Source organism: Rhamphochromis sp. 'chilingali' (assembly GCF_963969265.1).
Source record: "Rhamphochromis sp. 'chilingali' genome assembly, chromosome: 3".
Classification (NCBI taxonomy): Eukaryota; Metazoa; Chordata; class Actinopteri; order Cichliformes; family Cichlidae; genus Rhamphochromis; species Rhamphochromis sp. 'chilingali'.
The window spans coordinates 25,872,466-25,893,358 of NC_137931.1; the positions used below are offsets into that span (position 1 = coordinate 25,872,466).

Below are 20,893 nucleotides of genomic sequence, written 5' to 3' on the forward strand. Positions count from 1 at the left end.
ACAAACAAATGAACAGAAGATTTTCTCCTTCATTTCTGTCAAACAAAGCTGTACGACACGTTTCCAGTGGTTAGTATCATGGTTGCTAGGCAACCTGGGCAGTGCAACAGAGGCTTTTTTTTCTTTCTTTTTTTTAAAACTTTATTGACAAACAACAGTATCAGCGCAACGGAGGATAGGCCGTCCCATTACACAAGCCTCGCACTTCCGGCCTTAGCGGTCTTTGAGTACGCGGCCCTTCAGGATCGTTGAGGCTGCGTACTTTAAGGCTGCAGACCCTGAATTGGGAGACAGCCCTTTTCTTTACTCTTCACTGCTTCTTCCGGTTTTCTCCTGCTCTCCACCTATGTGAGCGTGGTCTTCGGAGCGTCCTATTGTCTTTTCTTTTCTTGGCAATGAAGACGTTGCTTTTTTCTCAATTTCTTAAAAGATACAATAATAGTTGACTGAACACGAACTGTGATCACGTCCATCAATACGCATCCACGCACTGCTGAGCCACCGCCTCTCAGAGGCGGAGCAACATGCTTCAGCGTCAGAGTCCAGAAGTGAAACTCACAGTAAAGACAGCAAAACTTGTTTCTCTTCACAGGAGCGTCAAACTGAGCTCTACAGCCTTTCTGAGCAGCACAGCAGAGCGTCTTCCAACACGGGTAAGTACAGATGATCACGATCACACTGTTTTAAAGTCCACATGTTAAGCCTCCTCTTTGTAACCTGCAAATACGGTGCAGTTCACCTGCTGGTTGGGGTATTTCCACACACGTCTCTACATTTCTCTCCTCTTATAAATTCTTTTTATAAAAATATGCAAATTCACCCTGTTCTGATTTTTAGCGCAGTGCAAACAAATGGTAAACTTTCACTTTCAGTAATCCTGATCTGCAGAGATGATGCTGCGTCATCTCTGCTGCAAACACTGTGCGATTTTTTTCAGTCGCGCGATTCAGCTCCTGCTCAAACTGCACGATTGACTCGCAGGGGTTAGAAGTTGGTAGGTCACGATGCAGGGTCTCACACTATACCGCCCGATGCTCTGATGCGACCTGAGTGCTCACACTGTGCGTCCATAAAAATGAAGGTTATAACAGAAATTCTGTCGCTCGCTCTCCCTCTCTGTCTTTCACTCACACAGACACGCCACCACCATCAACTTTGCTAAATTTCTAATGAAAAATATTGATCAGGCAGCTGTGATTGAGCAGCAGTATAGATCCAACTATTTTCACGGTTGTTGTGGTCGTGATAATTTTGTGAGGCCACACCGAAAAGGCTCGGATGAGCTTTCCAAAGCTCTACAAGTTGTGCCTCCATCGCTTGTGTCCAGATCACACGCTGCACAGCCGTGCTGCTCCGTGTTTTTCGCTGACATTTGTCTTTGCGCGTGCGCAGTGTGACAAACTACGGTGACACCCTCACGACTCTCAATCGATTGATGATCGGGAGCGGGTCGTGAGGTGTCAATCGCTTCTCGTTACCCCACGTATACTACACGATGCACGACGCACGATGAAGGCCAAAATCGGGCCGATCGCCAAAACGGTCGCACGACTCAAAAATCGGCTCAAAATGGGCCAAAAATCGCACAGTGTGAGCCCAGCATTAGATGTGGGGACGATCCGGAGCTGTGGAAGCAAATTTATGCCAAAACTCAGGCGACAAAAACATAATCATTAGCAAATAATTTCATGTCAAAGGTGTTTTAGATTTAATGATGTTTCACATTAACTGGTGTTCAAACAGATGTGTCGCAGATTCGCTTTTCCGGAGCCGCTACAGACAAAGCAGGAAATAAACACTGAAAAGGATGTCAGTGACAGTTAGTTCAAACCCAGTCTGTCATTGTTGTTGCTCTTGACCAAAAAAATATTTAACATGCCCTTAAGTTTATCTGGTAATAATCCCGTGCACGAGGCGACTGTGAAAACTGCAAACAAAACCAAACCGATGCTGTTCAGAATACCATGAAAGTTACCAAGAATCTTGTTGTTTTTGTTATCAGTTTTACCATATTTTATTACTCCCATGTGATTTCCTCGTTGTTGCCTGTCTGCACTCAAATGTGGCCCAGTCCACTAATGCCACCTGTGTCCAAGTGCCATAGCCTACAATCAGATTAACTTGTGATACATCTGCGTCTGACTCTATCAACACATTGAGTAGAAGCTGATTGCACTCACACTTGAAGCATTTAAATCGACCCACAAACATCATTTTCAAAGATGGTTTGTTAAGACTGAAATCAGTCATTAAGCAAACAACAACAAGGATCATTTATTTCTGTTTATTTAAAATGTGTAACATCTGTAATCGCTCTCTGCACAGGGGAAGTCCACGTGGTTTCACTTTCCACAGCAGGTCCATTCAATCATTCCATTAAAAGACGCAACAAATGAAAAACTTCATAACGAGGATCAGGAAAGGAAGTGTGCCTCAGGACCTGGCAATTATAATTTGGCCAAAATACCTTCACCCATGAAATATAATTATTTGCTTGTATTCATTTTTTTCCTCGCATGCACGATGAGGCTAACTAATAATAAAAAAGGATTAATTAAAAAAGTTAGTATTTTAAAAAAGGCTTCACAGCCTAATGTCATTGAAATAAATTATTATAAACTGTGTTTAGAGCTGTAAGAACTTTGACCTCAGTATTTGAAACTTGGGTCATGTTTAACCTAAACATCCACCAGTGGAATTAATAAAATCAGTTTCTCTTCTTTCTCACTCAGAGTGCAGACATGTCTGCTGCCAGCTGTCTTCTATCTGAAGATCAGTTTCTGTGCTCCATCTGTCTGGATGTCTTCACTGATCCAGTCTCCACACCATGTGGGCACAACTTCTGCAAAAACTGCATCAGTAAAAACTGGGATATCAGCTACAGGTGTCAGTGTCCCATGTGTAAAAAGGTGTTCAGGATGAGACCTGAGCTGCACATCAACACTTTCATCTCTGAGATGGTTTCTCAGTTCAGACATGAAGCTCAGCAGAAAGTCAGCAGCTGCAGCTCAGAGCAACAAGCTGCCAAACCAGGAGAAGTTCCCTGTGACATCTGCACTGGAACCAAACTGAAGGCCCTGAAGTCCTGTCTGGTGTGTCTGGTCTCCTACTGTCAGACTCACCTGGAGCCTCATCTGACAGCTTCACGGCTGAAAAGACATCAGCTGATTGATCCTGAGGAGAACCTGGAAAGCAGGATGTGTATGAAGCATGATAAACCTCTGGAGCTGTTCTGTAAGAACGATCAGACATGTGTCTGCATGCTCTGCTGTGTTTTTGACCACAAGACTCATGAGTTTGTTCCTCTGAGAGAAGAATATGAAGGAAAGAAGGCAGAGCTGGGGAAGACTGAGGCTGAAATTCAACAGATGATCCAGAAGACATGGCTGAAGATTCAGGGGATCAAAGAGTCAGTGAAGATGAGTAAAGATGCTGCAGACAGAAAGAAAGCAGAAGGTGTTCAGGTCTTCACTGCTCTGAAGGAGTCTGTTGCCAGACGTCTGAACGAGCTCATAAAGGAGATTGAAGATAAACAGGAAACAACAGAGAAACAGGCTGAAGGTTTCATCAAAGATCTGGAACAGGAAATCTCTGAGCTGATGAAGAGAAGCTCTGAGGTGGAGCAGCTCTCACGCTCTAAAGATCACCTCCACCTCCTCCAAAGCTTCTCCTCTCTCAAAGATGCTCTAACCACCAAGGACTGGAAAGAGGTCAGTATCCATCCACCATCATATGAGGGGACTGTGGTGAGAGCTGTGGATCAGCTGAAGGAAACACTCAATGAAGAGTTTGAAGACTTGTTTGAGGCTGAGCTGAAGAGGGTCCAGCAGTATGCAGTGGATGTGAGTCTTGATCCTGATACAGCACATCCTGAACTCGTTGTGTGTGACGATGGAAAACAAGTACAACGTAGTGACAATAGGAAGAAATGTCCACACAACCCAAAGAGATTTTCGAAGTTTGTTTGCGTTTTAGGAAAGCAGAGTTTCTCTTCAGGCAGATTTTACTTTGAGGTTCAGATTAAATACTTGACCAAATGGATATTAGGAGTGGTCAGAGAGTCAGTCAACAGGAAGGAAGCCATCACACCGAGTCCTGATGAAGGTTACTGGACTGTAGCGGAACATAAAAACATTTGTGTAGCTCTTGATAAACCTCAAGTCTGTCTTTCTCTTCAGTCTGTTCCTGAGAAGGTGGGGGTGTTTGTGGATTATGAGGAGGGTCTGGTCTCCTTCCATAATGTAGATCATGCAACTCTTATCTACTCCTTTACTGGCTGCTCCTTTATGGAAAAACTCTGCCCACTCTTCTATCCCGGTGTTAATGATGATGGTAAAAACTCTGGACGTCTGATCATCTGTCCTGTGATGGTGGGTGATGGCATCAGTGATGATGATGAGGATGATGATAACTGATCATCAGTCAGTCAGTCTGATCTTTTTTCATGAAGAGATTGCATCAATTAAAGATTAATCGTAACATTAAACCAACACAGAGAAGAAGTCCTAAGAACAGAACTGAGCAACTCAAACCTGCTGATGAAAACCATGATATTCAGTCAGAACCGGCAGGTCAAGTCAGCACGCTGAACTTTAATTGATTTGTTTGTTTTACTGTTTTCAACCTGATAACAGTATAACCCATTTGTGTAATTTCAGTTTGAAAAAGACCTTTCCTTAATTTTCTTCCAGTGTTTTAAGGCACAGATGTTGTGAAATATCAAACAACAGGATTCAGAAACTCTTCTGCTGTTTTAAGGTGTGCACTTAAATAAAAATAAAAAATAAAAATCTGAACTTTTGTTTTCTCCTTTCATGTTTTTTGATGATAATCAGCTGCTGAACTCTAGTCTTCTTCCCTGTAATGTGGCAGCAGCATATGAGGTGAACAGTTTGGGAACAGGTTCGTGTCTCTGTTCTCATGGAGAAAATGATCCATTTGAGGAAATTTCATTCTGAGAATGCCGAAACTCTCTTCTTCTTTCAGTTTTTACGAGTGCAAACATTCAAACATATACTGTTCACAAATATGAGTACAAATGTTAATATTTAATTATTTTCAGGCCTGCAGTCAAACAGATTCATGTCTTTGTTCTCCTCGTCAAATTCCAAATCATCATTAATGAAGCAGATTTAAACGTTACATTTAAATGGGAAAAAATAGCTTCTAACTGTTAGTTCAGGTTTTATCAGGTGGCACCAACACATTCGTCTGAAACACATTGACGTGTTTATGATTTGTTCCTGTAAATCTGTATTTCTTATTGATGCTCAGATCAGACAAGCCCTACAGGATAGCTTTCTATATTTCATCCAATATTTCAATAAAATTGATCTCTGTTCATTTTAAAGTGGTAATGTTTGGAAAGTTTGAGATATTTCCTAATGTTGATGAACAGTTTGAGTCTTGAAGACATAAAACTATTGTAGTTATAAACTGTAATGAATGTTTAATGGCAGCAGAATCAGATGTGTAAAAACTAAGATGTACTGTTCATCTGAAGATATCTCAGACTGTTCTTCATCTGTTTTGTAAATAAGACTTTCTACTGTCTGCTCTGTTTCAAGGAAGATAAATAAAGACTCGTCTTTCACTTTGGGCTGCTGGTTTCAGATTTTTAAAATCTGCTACTGTGATGCTACTTTCCAGAAATCTGATTAGTGAGTTGGTCTGGTTTCTGCTCTGGAGCAGGTTAGGTCCACCGTATAGGGATTAAATCTGAATTTAGGGTAAATGGAGAAAAATCCCACACGTCTGATATGTTTTTACAATATCTTTTTATTAACTCCAGTTGCGATTTATTATCAAGAAGTGTCAGTAAACTAATGAATGTACTAACCAATTAAAAATTAATTCAAGTCCAGTTTAGTTGACTGTCTTCATTAGAATAAATGTGTATTGAGTCTCAGTCACTGAATAAGGTGACTCCCTTTAACGTAAAAGATTAATAAAGTTTAAAATGCAGAGGGAAGCCCGGTGTCGGCGTGCTGATGCCGCGCCCGATCGTTTTTTTCTGACCTGGTGAAAAACCAAAACGAATGACTCGAGACAGACTTCTTCAATTCAGTCAACTTCTTTATTTCAACCCCTGCACAGGAGGGAATCAGGTCAGCATAAAGTCTCTTGCAGATTCAAAGGGCAGTCCTTCTAACTGTTACATTTATATTATTCCAAAGTTCCTTATTTACCTCCCACCTTTCCTGTTATTCTGATATCACGTTCACCTATACGACATACACAGTTTTGATCAAAACAACTTCTTCCTCATCTGTCGTCTTCTACCTTTCCTTTTAAGGTCTTGCATCTTTAACCCCATTCTTAAATGCATGTCTTAATTGTTTATGTGTGTGTGTGATGTACATGTCTGATCTGCAATGTGTGTGTGTGCGGGTCATGTCAAGTGTCTTGAGTGTGCGCTTTGTAGGTGTTAAGTGTGTTGCGCCCGGGGTTTACGCTCTCCTCCTTAGTTCTGCTTTTCTAGTCTATACTTATCCAAAGTGTTAGACTGTTCTTAACGCTGCCCTTTGTCCCCCCCCTCCCGTTATCTACTGCAACTTCTGTACTATTTCTTAGTATCTCGCCTATGCATCTTTTTCCTGTGATGTTGTTTCAACTATTGTTGCTCCTAAGGTCACACAGGGGCCTGCTTAAAAGTATAATGTTTAAACAGCATAATGCTAAAAAGCTATATAATGCTACAGTGGGGCAAAAAAGTATTTAGTCAGCCACCGATTGTGCAAGTTCCCCCACCTAAAATGATGACAGAGGTCAGTAATTTGCACCAGAGGTACACTTCAACTGTGAGAGACAGAATGTGAAAAAAAAAATCCATGAATCCACATGGTAGGATTTGTAAAGAATTTATTCGTAAATCAGGGTGGAAAATAAGTCAGCCGGAGAGGCACTCTGTGTGCGTTTGTTCTCCTTACATTTGAGGCATTAGTGACACAAACATTTGAAAAGTTATGTCTGTAAGTGGGCAGAAGGGATGTTATGTGGTCATTCGCGGCTCAAGAGTTGGCAGTTCGTCTTGTAATCAGAAGGTTGCCTGTTCGAGCCCCGGCTCCGACAGTCTTGGTCGTTGTGTCCTTGGACGCCAGTGTCCGGCAGCCTCGCCTCTGTCAGTGCGCCCGGGGGTGGTCTGATGAATTTGTGAGACCACACCCCCACACCCCCCCCCCCCCCCCACCCAAAAAAAACAAACAAAAACAAAAACTGCTCAACATAACTGAACTACCAAAGAAACACATAAAATCAGATCTGTAGGGAGAGGCAGAAACTCACATGCGTAAGAAAACACCTGACTTGTTCCTGGCTGATAATCACATTAAAAGTCTCTGCTTAGCCACCAGCTCTCACCTGCTGACAGAGGCAGAACGAAACCTGAAAAAAACTGAACTTTAGGGTCAGAATTCAAAAAGTGAAACTGAAAGAAATTTAAAATCTTTCTTTTAAACAAGAATCAAACTGAGCTCATCCAGCCGTTCTCAACAGCACGTCCAAATGTTCAGTTGTTGGGTATTTTTTAAATGACATATATACCTGTACACACTGGACATATACTCACATATATAATATAATCATATATACTCGTAACCATTATATATATACCTACACTGGAGAGGTTTTTTCTTTTAAATAGAATCACTGTGATAAGCAGCTAACCTACATGTTCAAAATCACAAGACCCACAAATATTATCCACAAATCTTATTCACAATTATATTAATGAAGTTTGTGCCCCTGTTGTACGAGCAGATGTTGATCAGTACTGTTTGAAATGTAATAATTAGGATCAATAAGTAACCTCTGATTGTGTTATGACCAACGGTGACAAGTCCAAACATATAGGGTTAATTCAGCTTGGCACAGCTACGTGTGCACCTGGGACTCTTTCTCTCTCTGCGCTCATTTTCATTTCCTGTCTGTCATTTTGTGTGTCTCTGCTGTGTGTGCTTAAAGTTATCTACACCCTGGGGTTACCTTTGCTTCACTTCGCTTGCTTTCTATGTGTTGTTTTATTGTAAATGCACAGGGCATGTTCATATGACACTGTTTAATCAACTCAGTTCCAAGAATTCTACTCTTTTCCAGAGGACCTTTTTCAGTGATTTAATTTTAATTGAATCTGAAAAGCTGGACTTCCACAGCGTTGGTGGGATAAGGTTATCTGTCGGGGGAAAACTCTGTAAAAAACCCAGGAGAAATAAAGACACAATGAGACAAAGTTACTTTCTTTATCAAACGTGTACACGGGTGAGCTGCTAAGAACAACTCACACCATGCACAGTGGCTTGGTAATTTTTATAGGAAAGACAGTGAGAACAGGATAAGAAAATACAAAACAAATAAAATAAACAACTCCATATGTGGCGCTAGTCTCGTCAGCAGAGAGCTGGGAGAAGGCTGTGAGAGATAAAACAATCTAAAACAATATGTCCCAAAACAGTATGTCTTTGCTGAGAAAGTCTAAAAAGATAATTCTAAACTAATCTAACCATAGACAAAAGGGCATGCTTGCACATTTAAAAGAAGGTAAAGAAACATAGAAACATTTTTCCTGTAACATTCCCTCCTGTTTTAACTTATTTTAAATGTATACAACAATTGTCTGTGAAGGTTATTTATTAAGTATCTTAAGCAATGTTTAAATTTTCAAAATGTCAGCATAGCAGAAATGGAAGTCATTTGGTCTAAAGAATAAAACAAAAGAAAATAATACAAAGAAAAACATAGTAAATGAAAGTCATAGTAAATGAAATAACAAGTGGAATAAACAAGAAAAAATAATAAAACTAAAACTACAAAAAATAAAGGATAAAAACCTTATATTTTAAAACGAAAACTTACAAAAAATAAAAGGGTGAAAAGTAAAATGAAAACTTTATATTTAAAAATGATGAAAACCTAATATGTAAAATGAAAACTTCAAAAAATACAAGGATGAAAACCTTATATTATAAAATGAAAACTTCAAATACAAGCATGAAACCTTATACTTAAAATGATGCAAACCTTAAATTGAAAACTTTATATTTAAAATGAAAAACTTTATGTTTAAAAGTCAAGACTTCAAAAAAAATAAAAGCATGAAAACTTGCATAACCTACTAATGTTTTAATCAGTGCATGATCACTTGACAAGTCATTTTTAATCACCACGTCATTTATTAGCAGCTAGTACAAGTTCTCCTCTAACAGAATTGCAACGGGATGTTGTTCTTCTTCAGGCACGGCAACATAAGCAGTCATTGTAGTTGTTATCATCTGTGAAATCATTACTCTTAGGCATGGCAACACACACAACACTAATATGAGCAGTGCTATCATGATGAGACCTAGAAGGAAAAATGGCTTTGCTACAACAGCCAGCCATGAACCGCTGAACAGCCAGTCCAGCCAGCCTTGTGCTGTAGCTGCTCCAGGTGTGTGTTCAGTGACATATTTTTGCAGAGCGGTCAAATTCTGCAAAGCTTCATAAATGTCTCCTCCAGTTTCGTATCCATCAGGGATAAAAGTGCAACATGTTTCCCCGATCAGCTTGCAAACTCCTCCTTGTGATGCTGTTAGCAGGTCTAGTGTCAGTCTGTTCTGCAGCACCATCGTTCTGATGGCCTGCTGTTCTCCTGCTAAGGCCGTTCCCAGGGCCTTAGTTAAGTTGATGTGTCGTAGCAGAGCATATCGGTTGATTTCCACGTGATCCCGCACCTCGGCAACTCCAATGCCGGGGATCAAGCTCTGTAAGAATTTCACTCTTCCTCCCCAGATGCGAAACTCTCCCGGCACTCCAGTGTCCACAGTAATGCCGAAAGAATTGGGGGAGGTGATGTCCACTTCACGTCTCTGCCGGCTGCTTGGGTGATGTGCAACACTTTGCATGAAGAAAACGTGATCTGATAATTGCACCAGGGCGCACAGACCCCCCCAACCTTCAGGGAGTGACAGATAAGCCTTGTTGCCACATAGGAAGTACCAGTCAGCCAAAACTCTGGTTCCTCTGCTGCTGGGTGCCGTCCGTGCACATCCTGTCTGGTACTGAGTCTTTGTTTGTAGTGGCATTCGGTAGCTGTAGTCGGAGCGACAGTTTAGGCCCATCAGCGTCGTGTTACTGGCACAGGTGGCGTTGATTGAACAGGTCATACACTTCCTCTCGTTCCTTGGTGGGCAGAAAGTGTATATGTATTTGCATAGCAGTCAGTTTTATTATTCAAGTAAGCTGTAGTGTTCATAAACTGCCACCAGAAATTAGTGGCATAGCCATGGGGAAACTTGGTGTACTTTCCTTTGTCATACAGTGTCTGCCTTTTCTTCATATAGCGTGACTTATTGTCCCTCACGGAAGCAAAGGTGAGGAGCCCGGCCATGGTCAGGGCCGCTGCAGTTGTTAAGAGCCACCACCTCATGACGACGGGACACACCCTCCTGTCGCGAGTAGACCCCCCGGCCAGGAAAGCTGACCCCTCCACCGGGCGAGATCACAACAAGTGGGCAAGCCTGCTGTCAGCTGTGTTTAGATGGCTTCACTTACTGGCTCTGATGGATGCAAGATGGTCGTTCCGCTATTTTGCAAGCTCCAGTTTTTCCTTTGGAGCACTTTGATCAGAACCCAGTCACCGGGCTGTGATCTGCAAGACACTTGATAGACATCATTACATTCTTCGTCATTTACAATCATCTCTTTATTTTCCTACAACTTAGACATACATTTTGCTACTGAAATTGCCTTTTTCACTGGGTAGATTTCTGGCCACTTTGAGAATACATCTATAACCACTAGGGTGTATTTTTACCCTTGGCATTCATTTAGCTCAATAAAGTCCATATGGATTGTGTGGTCTCAGGTTTCCCTGAGCATTATATTTTTGACACGTCATGCACGTTCTGACAAATTGTTTTGCTGAGGTTTCAAAATTTACAGTGTAGAATTTACAGTGTAGAATTTACAGTGTAGAAATGAGAGTTGACAATACTGGTCAGTCCCCCCGTTGACAAATGCGTACAGCCATGAGTCACTAATGCCGCCATTTTGTGGAGGAATTTTGGCAACACTGGCTTGCCATAACACATCATTAAGTCGTTTGTCAGAACTGCACCGTGTTTTAGCCATTTTGCCTGCTCTGCTGTGCTTGCTGCTTTTGTTCATTTTTCAACACATCCAGTGGAATCTGATGTGTGTTTACTGCCATCAATGTGATGTTTGTGTTTTGTGCCGCCTATTTTGCTGCTCTGTCGGCAAAGTTGTTGCCTGTAGTAATGAAAGAGTCAGTAGGCGTTGTAAGAGGTTGGCATGCTGAACCAGGTTTCCAGTTGGTGTAATCATCCCTCTGTTATGCCAAATTTTTTGCAAAATGATGTACAGCAGAGAAAACATACTGGCTGTCTGTATGTATATTTATTAGTTTGTCTTTGTGTATTTCACTTTCGCGTATCACAGCTATCAGCTCAGCGCTCTGTGCAGAACACGAAGAAGAAAGGGGTTTTGCTTCTATTATTTTACTATCTGTGGTTACTGCGTAACCTACACAATTTCGGCCTGTGCTGTAAGGTCAAATGCTGTTCTCCTAGCTTCCACACTTGCTGATCATAAGGTGGATCTGGGTCTGGAGTTTGTTTAAATCTCAGAATGTTGTGATACTCGGTCGGTTTCTGGAAAGTGGATGTGGCGGGTGTCATTTAGCATGCACTCAGGTTTAATACCAGAAAAGAATGGCATGACTGCTATCTTAAGTTTTGTCAGAGCGTCTCTACCTAGCAAATTTACTGGACACGACGGGTCATATGCATTTAATAAAGCACCTGCGGCCACTTGCTGTGTGTACTAGTTCTAAAAGGGCAGTTAATTGTTGTACAGTTGTGTGGCCTGAAGCTGACTTTACAACTAATTTGTCCTCTACTCCTACAATCTCGTGGGAAGTGACCTTCCTCTCCACGGTTCTAGCAGGCGTTGTCTCTATGTTATCTGCTGTTTCTGCATGGCTGTCTGCGGCCTTGGTGTTTGTGACTTTGCTCGCCTCTCTGTTCCTGATAGCCACCTGCGGATTAGTGTTTTAGTCTATTGTCAACAGTCAGCCTTATTTTGAAGTTACAGAAAGCTTCTTCTTTTTTGTTTGTCTTGGTTTGGGAGAATAGATGCAACACTACATTTTCACTTAAGGCAGTTTTGAATAATTTCTAGTTTTTCAAACAATGCATGGATCTCACACATTTCAAACTTTCAAGTTAGGGTTGTTTCCCATTTATACATATATATATATATATATTTAACTTTGCATTGCTCACAGCTCATAGCTCACAGCTCTAAACCTAGGCATTTTTCAATCATATGCCTAATCACTATGTGTCACTGTGATTCTCAAGTATTGTCACAAGTTCGTTTAAATTCGTTTCCAAAACCAACAAAATAATCAAACAAAAACAAAAAACATAAACGTGTCAGGACACAAAAGAAAAAAGAAAAATGCTGCCACCCGAACAAGGCAGAAGTCTCCATATGTTGGCTTGTAATAGCATGCAGCTTGTAACATGGTAGACTAATGTGCCTGTGTTAATTCAGCTCCATATTATTGTGTGAAGTTGCACTGGGTTGGGAGTGGTTTTGTGTGTGTCACATTTTTGGTGAGCCAATGGCTGGAATGGGGTTGGACTAATTAGAGGCAGGTGTACTTGATTGCACTGATACACTGGTGTTCTTATAGCCCACACTACAAACACTGCTGTGTTGTTTTGTCTCTCTGTGCAGGCCAGGGCCTATTATATGCCACAGCCTAAAGGCAGTAGGGTTGCAGAGGCTTGAGTGACCACTGACTATATGCTTGCAGGGTGGTGGGTCTCCAAGGACAACTTCTAACCCTGTTAAAGGCAACATGTGGAGTGCAACTTGGCCGTGTGGCATAGCTGGCTCTGGCCTTGGGACTGTGTGTTTTTATACAATTCATAAGTGGGACACTGGACTGTTTTGTCTTTTATCTCTTGATATATTTTTCGTCAATAAATTATCTTTTAGAATTTTATTGACTGTCATCTTTTTGCCCACGACTGAGACGGTTGGTCAGACCTAGAGTCTTTCTTTGGGTGTGTTACAGCAGCTTCTGCTCTAAAAGAAACAAAAAAGAAAAAGAAAAGAAAATGTGGAACATGCTCATCAGCTTAGCAGTGTCTACATATTTAATTCAGCTTCTCAATCCTGTAGTTTTAGCTGTTGTCTACAGGGTTTTGCTTATTGGTTGTTATTATAGGTGTGCTCTATATCTCAGCAATGTGTCATTCTAGGATGATAGGTTTCAAGCTGGTCAAGTGCCTCTATGCACTTCATTAGTTTAGTTATTCTCTGTATTGTCTTCATCTCACATGTCATTACACTGAGTTTCAGCAAACCTTAAGCTTGATGCAGACTACTGCTTAACAATTATCCACCTCACATCATAACCGATTAAGGTGCCTCTTCATATTAATATTATGTCATTGTTAATATTATCCTCTTTGTCTTATATAACAGCAATAGCATATTATAATGTTTTATTAGTGTGTACCATTATACTACTCCTGAGCCAATTTGTTAGTTAGGATCATCTTATTCAGCAAACAGATAATTTTGAATTCATCCAATCTGCGGTCACATTTGTTCTCTCTGTTGCATGGCGGACCAGGCAGTTCTATTATAATATATTATTTATATTTTATTTTGTATCCATCAAGGGCTTCAGATGACCTGCAGAATCATCCTTTTCCCAAGGTGGAGACAGTTACCTTTTCACACACTCTCCTTGGCTGAACAATGACACAGCCTTAATATACCTTATTTATTTTATTAAAATATTTTCGTGTGAATTATTTGCTTTATATTCATTTTATACATGCTGGGCATGGTCATCATGCCAACTGTGTTTCATTGTTAATATCACTTTACAGGTTGTTATCCTTGCTATTATTAATTTCAAATACTCTAAAGATAATTTCTACTGTAATTTTCCCTTTGTTTATCTTTATTTCGTACTTTTTATATTTATATCTACTCAGTGGGGTCTGTTTTCAACCCTTTTAAACTACTTCAAACTACTGTGATCTCTAGTTTTCACTTAATAAGGGATTATTATGTTCTTCCTGATATGGGTGTTGCTGCAGATGCGGCTGCAGGAGTGAGTGATGGTTTACTAAAAGGATTGTGGGAACTGCACAGTGTCTCGTCTTCTGGTTTTACTAAACTGGCAGTTGAGTTCTGTTCTTCTGACTGTTTATATTTTGTTTTCTTAAATCTCTCAGTTTACAGACACTGTTTTTGTCCGGCGTCTGGACTTTTCTTTTCTCACCACTGCTCGTCAGCAGGAGTGAGTTTTAATTTCACTTGCTTGATTACCCATCTTATTTATGTATTTACTTATTTTTGTTTAAGTAATATATACACAATACAGCTGCTATCACCTTCGCTGGTATTAGAGACGAGAGTGGTTGCTCACACGCCCTTCTACTTTCGGACTATTTCCAAAAGCGGTGTGAACTTTACGAGACGGAACTCGACCGTTCTCTCAACTCACCAGCACGTCAGTGAATAGCAGTAAAAGAAAAACACAGTAGGAGCAGCTCAGTCTCTTATTGGACCGTGAAAATTCAGCTTGCTCCGTTAATTAAAACAATACACACACACATTCACATTCACACCTATTCGCGCGATCGGAACCCTTATAATAAGGGGAGCTGCCAGTCTTTCTGTAGACGAGCTACTTATTCCCTTGACCCAGCTGGGGGAGCTACCCAGAGCTCCAAACCTAACCCACAAGAGTGGGGAGCTTCCAGTCGACGAGCTCCAAGCTACCAGCCGACGAGCTACTTTAAACCCACAGAAGTGGGGAGCTTCCAGTCGCGACGAGCTACTTTCGCTATTTTAAATTCCCTGAATTTAAAATACGTTTTTACGCAAGATTGTGTCAGTGTGTCTGTATCTACCTGGTCAGTGTCGCCGGGTCTGGTCCACCTCGATCGGGCCCCACCACCGTGGGTCGCTTTCTAAGAACGTTGGCCAAGACTCGAATTTAACGCCCTTGGTCTTTGACCACACACCTAGTGTGTGGGCTGTCGACAGACGAACAACGTGGACTGGTCACGGAGATGGGACACGATGGAGGCGCTCCGGCTCCGAAGGACCAAGAAATGTCGGGGGAAAACTCTGTAAAAAACCCAGGAGAAATAAAGACACAATGAGACAAAGTTACTTTCTTTATCAAACGTGTACACGGGTGAGCTGCTAAGAACAACTCACACCATGCACAGTGGCTTGGTAATTTTTATAGGAAAGACAGTGAGAACAGGATAAGAAAATACAAAACAAATAAAATAAACAACTCCATATGTGGCGCTAGTCTCGTCAGCAGAGAGCTGGGAGAAGGCTGTGAGAGATAAAACAATCTAAAACAATATGTCCCAAAACAGTATGTCTTTGCTGAGAAAGTCTAAAAAGATAATTCTAAACTAATCTAACCATAGACAAAAGGGCATGCTTGCACATTTAAAAGAAGGTAAAGAAACATAGAAACATTTTTCCTGTAACATTATCATATTGACTTCAAAGTTCGCGACCCCACACAGTCTCATCTCTTTATGACGTGGATTACTTCTACATGAACACTGGATTACAGACTAGGAGTAAAAACAAACAAACATAAAGGCTAACCACAATTTGCTGCTTTGACAACTGTGACTCTTCTAATTAAAAAAAAAAAAGAATTAAGATTTAATAAAAAAATAAGAGTTTCTTATTTTTTCTGGAGCTTTGATTGGGAGAAAAAACATCTTCTGTTCTTTGGCTGTTGAACCCTTTAAGACATGATGCAGTGCATGCTAAATGTTGGACTGAAGTTCTGAATCTCTTATTTTAACTTTTGCATTAAAATAAAACTCCAACTGTTTCTGAGAAGGAATCCAACCTGACAACAAAGAAGCAGAACAAAAGTCTGGATGGATCGCATTCCAGCATTTATCAGATGAAACTTTTTGTTTCACAGCTGATTCAGTGGGGAAAAAATCAGTCTGTCCTCAAAGGAACCTTAAACTGAGCTCATCCAGCCTTTTTCAACAGCACAGCAGAGCTTCTATCCAACACTGGTGAGTTCAAAGCATCACAGTCACTCTGTTTTAAATTTAAACTCTCTCTGTGTCAGGAAACATAATTATAACACTGCTGAAGCTGGTGTGTTTTCATATCACCACTCTCTCCCACTGGGGACACTCTCTGCTATTTCATCCAAGTTACTCCAGACTTCCTCTTTCTCTTCTAACTGACATCCAACCTGTGAGGCATTCACACTGACAACATTCAACATGACTCCTTTGATTTCTAGTTTCAAACTCATGATGCCGTCTAACACAAGATGGCTGGTATTGTCATCAAACTTGGAGTAAATAACCTGTGAAACAGTGTTCAGAGCACACTGAAATGTGAACTTTGGGCTCACAAGGACTACTTTCACATACACTGACCTACTTATGAGTATGAATGTGTATGAATATTAGATAGAAAGCACTTAAACAGAAAGAGCATCGAAAAAATACTTGTATGAATGGGGGAATGAGGCAAGTTGTGTAGTGCTTTAATTACTATATGAGTACTATCTGGTTGTTAAGTGATGACGTGATTATCTCAGTTGTTCTCCTGATTGAAGTTTGGTCTGTTTACAGCGTCCTGCAATGCAGTTGCATTTGTCCCTAACCACTGGGAACCCCTGCGTTAACTTTTATTGAGTGGAAAAACGTTTGCGTTCATCCTTCTTCTTCATGTGTTTACATTATGCTTGTCACGGTCAGTGGGAGCTGACTGTATGTAGAGTGAATAGTGGGACCCAATTGCAGACATGGAAGGAGACGTAACTTATGTTAAACACAAGGCGAGCCATTTATTGAGGCTGAAAAACATGAAACAGAAAACAAGGCTCAACCAGGGGAAAACTAAACTGAAACCTAGACAGGGAGAAACTATGGTTAACTATGACACGGTGACATGAACACGAGTATGCGAGAAACTATGAGGAGGTAACAAGAACAAGAAACATGAAACCTGAGCTGAGTCATGAAAGACTTAATCCTGACATGACGTGGTGGGAGGTAACACAGACGACCAGACAAAGACTGAACAAAAACATGTAGACTAAATACACACAGGAGGTGATTAGGGGAAGTGGAAACACAACCATTCCCAACCATTTGGAGCCACTGCACATATTTCACATTAGAAAAATTACAGGGCACACCACCAAACAAAAATGTCACAAAAAGGCTATTGATAATTTCCCCCCACGCACCAGATATAGTGGGATTGGCTCAGTTTGTCCCCAGTATACCGTTTTTTGCTTTCTTCTGACCACTACTCATGCTAGGGCCTTCATCTGGATTGGAATTTTCATAATCATAATCTTAATTCTAACCAATATAGAAATTATCTATTAGATTACATTAGTCTTGATACAGCCTCTGCCACCACATCAGATCAATTGCTCTGGGCTCCTTTGATCAGCTCCATCACCTAGTGGGGGTGGGGGGTCATAGTTTGGTCCCGCCTTCACTGTTGTGATTGGTGTGGGGGTAGGGACAGGCTTAGGGCGTCGGGGGGTTCCCCGGAGGCATTTTCCTTGGGGGGCTCAACCCGGGGTAGCGGTCATGTCCGGTTAGGGGCTCTGTTGGCTCTCAGGTGACTGTTTCCTCGCGGCTGCGTGCAGCGGGACTAGGGGAGGGTCTGTGCTGACGGACGTGGGTTACTGACCTGGTAACCTGGCTGCCCCTGGGTGGGTCCGGGATGGGCGTGAGGTTCTGGGGGCGCTCCGTCTCTGGGCTGGGGCCCGGGCCGGGCCTCGGGGGCTTGGGTCCTGGTTGGTGTGTTGCCGGGGTTGTGGGCGGGTGGGTGCATGGGGGCCCAGCCCTGGAGCAGGGTGCCGCCGGTGCATCGAGCCACCTGGGGAGCTCTTCAACTGGTGGGGAAGATTGTCACATCTTGCAGGAGCTTTCCTCTCCTCAGGGGCTCTCTCTACTGGAGGGGGAGATACAGGAGAGGTGGAGGAAGATCTCAGCCTGGGTGTTTATTGTCTTATGTAGTCTGGAAGAAGAGTGGATGGTGGGGTGGGTGCAGTTTTCTCTGTGGTGGGGTTGGGAGGACTGTCCTGGGCTCTGTGGGGCCGGGCGGCGCTGCTGCGCTGGGCCCCGGTCTGGATGGGCCTGGGCCCCCTTTCCCTGGCGGGTCGCGGAGTATGGGGGTGCCTACTGGGGTCAGCGGGGGAGCTGGCCCCAGGGAGGGGTCACTTGCCCCTCCCTTCCTTCCCTCCCCATCTCCAGCTGCCTCCCTCTTCCCGCTCCACCACAACCACCCACACATGCAGGACCTTGGAGTAGGGGTATGTCACCAGGGTGCAGAGGAGGCAAGGCGCTCCACAGAAAATCTCTCTGCGGCCTGCTGGAGCGGGAGGGCTAGTAGGAGGAGTTGGCCGTCCGACTGCGGTCTGGGGTGTGGGGCCTCCCTGCTGCTGCGGAGTCGGGGTGGTCTGCCTCTCCCCACCGCAGGGAAAAGGGTAACACCACCTGGGTCTGGGTGCAATTCCCCCCTCCAGGGGCAAGGGTACCTAGACCCGGTTTGTAGAGTACGCTTGGGGAGTGTGATCGTGTGTACAGCGTCTCTTTATGTCTGTCTCCACGTTGGTTGAGTGTGGAGTAAGTGTATATGAGAGCATGAGGCTGGGAATGGATGTTTGTATATGTGTGTGCCTGTATGTCTGTGTCTATATGTCAGGTTGGGTGTCAGGCGCCACCTCTCTGGGGACATCTTAGGCCCTCCAAGGTATGGAGGCCTATCTCCCCCTACCACCACTTCCCCTGCCAGTGGCGGACTCCCTCAGACATCGGTGCGTTGGTGGTTCTTTGTGTCCGGGGGTGGGCGTCCAGGTACACACCGGCTCACTCCTTGGCGGCCGCTTATCGGGGCCTGGAGCCTGGGGCTTGCTCGGGCCACCTCGGAGGTGGGGTGCCCCCGGCCTCTCGGCCTGGGGCTCGGTCACTCAGGCACGGCTGGCTGCTGGCGGAGCTCACGGGCGCGTCACTGCAACTCCCCCTGGCTTCTGCTCCGCGGCTGCTGAGTGAGCCCTCATCTGGGACTCTCCTCAGCTCTTTCTGGGACAGTGGCGCGGCTGCCCCTCTGTTGGTCTTCCTTGGTCTCTTGTGTTCTGGGGGCCTCTGGATGTCTGGAGTTTTGATCTCCTCCATACCTGCTTCATGCCCTGGAGGACGGGGCTGAGGCCCCCCCACACCCTCTAGCAGATCATTACATGAAGGAACCTTTTAAAAAACAACAACAAGCGCGTCCATGCTCAGAGATGTACACACGGGTGATCACACCCACAAACTACACCCTTTTTGGCTCCTACCTCAAAGCACACTGTGTTCTGTTGATCTTATGTGCTGCACAATAATGTTTAACATTTAGTATTTACTGTCATATTCCCATATATCATTGTGATGTTGTTTATTCTATTACTCTTGTTCTCTTCTGCTTGTTTTCTGTTTTCTTTCTCAGCAGGTGACCCAGGTGATTGATATATGCATTTTTTTTCTTCTTTTTTTTCTTTTTCTGCTCATTCTGTTGGTTTTTGGTTTTTGCCCTTCTCCCCCGTCCCTCTTCTCAGCTGTTTCTCTTTCCCTCTTTCTTTCTCTCCTTCTTTCCCCCAGTCAAGTCTGTCCCATATTCAGTAAGTGAAAATAAAATAAACAATAAAAGGTGAATCAAATGGACCATTATGGCAAGGCTGGGATGGTCAATTTGGTAAAGTAAATCCGTTGGGCATCTTTCTTTGCCTTTAGACAACAATTCTGATGGCAAAAGAGCCAAACGGGACAGGCAAAAAAAAAAAAAAAAAAAATGGATTGGAATTTTCTCCAGGACCCGGGTCAGGATGGCTACTTTTTCTTTTCAAATATTTATCTATTGCTATTACACGCTGTGTTGTCTGACTCGAAGAAAGACTATTATGTAATTTCTTCTTCATCTTCTTCTGTTTCACTGGCAGGTGGCAGCTCATTTAATTAGAGCAGGTAGTTACTGCCCCCTAGTGGAGAATGTAATTGTTTTGCCAGTTACTCATGCCTGTCACTTAGAGCAGCGGTCCCCAACCCCTGGGCCTCGGACTGGTACTGGTCCGTGAGTCGTTTGGTACCGGGCCACGAGAGTTGAGGTTCAGGTGTGAAATTTATGGTTTTCAGGGTTTTTATCGGTTTTCAGCGTTATTTTGTTATCGTTTTTATCGTTAACTCTATTTTCCTGGGTCTTTTCACATGTGTTATGAATAAATCTTCTTTTTTTCAGTACCGGTACTAGTTTTATTTTGTTGTATTTATCCGCGACACCTTAAAGGCCGGTCCGTGAAAATATTGTCGGGCATAAACTGGTCCATGGCGCAAAAAAGGTTGGGGACCGCTGACTTAGAGTGCTAATCAAACGGAACCAGATAATCTTCCAAGACACAGCTGATCATTTCTTACAGCACACCAGGTCGCAGTGGTTGGAAAACACTGACAAAGGGAAACAGCTGACACAAATGAACCTCATGATACCACAGAGAAAAGTAACAGGAAACATGGAAAGACGTAGACATAACATCACTGGCTTGACAACATGAAACACACAGACAAGAAATACCTGACATACTGACACAGGAGACAAGAACAGATTTACACATGAAAACCTAAACTGCAATAAAAATTCAACTAAATCCTAACCAATAATACCAACACAAGAACTTTTCATACTTTCAATATAATATAAGAAATTAGAAATACAAAATGAACTCAAAATGCTCAGTCATAGACCCAGCCCATGACAATACTAACCATAGCTGTGTAGCTAGCCACATTTCTATATACCAGCTAGC

The 20,893-nt window shown here is 42.7% G+C and overlaps 1 protein-coding gene across 1 annotated transcript in view; it reads left to right on the plus strand.

The window, feature by feature from the left end:
* Positions 1 to 249: 249 nt before the first annotated feature.
* LOC308393695 (uncharacterized protein) overlaps positions 250 to 20,893 on the plus strand; it is a 32,020-nt gene continuing 11,376 nt past the window's right edge. The window contains exons 1-2 of the mRNA XM_080877653.1: positions 250 to 653; positions 2,733 to 4,406. Coding sequence (XP_080733779.1) covers positions 525 to 653; positions 2,733 to 4,406 — 1,803 coding nt within the window. The 5' untranslated portion in view covers positions 250 to 524. The remainder of the gene's footprint in view (positions 654 to 2,732; positions 4,407 to 20,893) is intronic.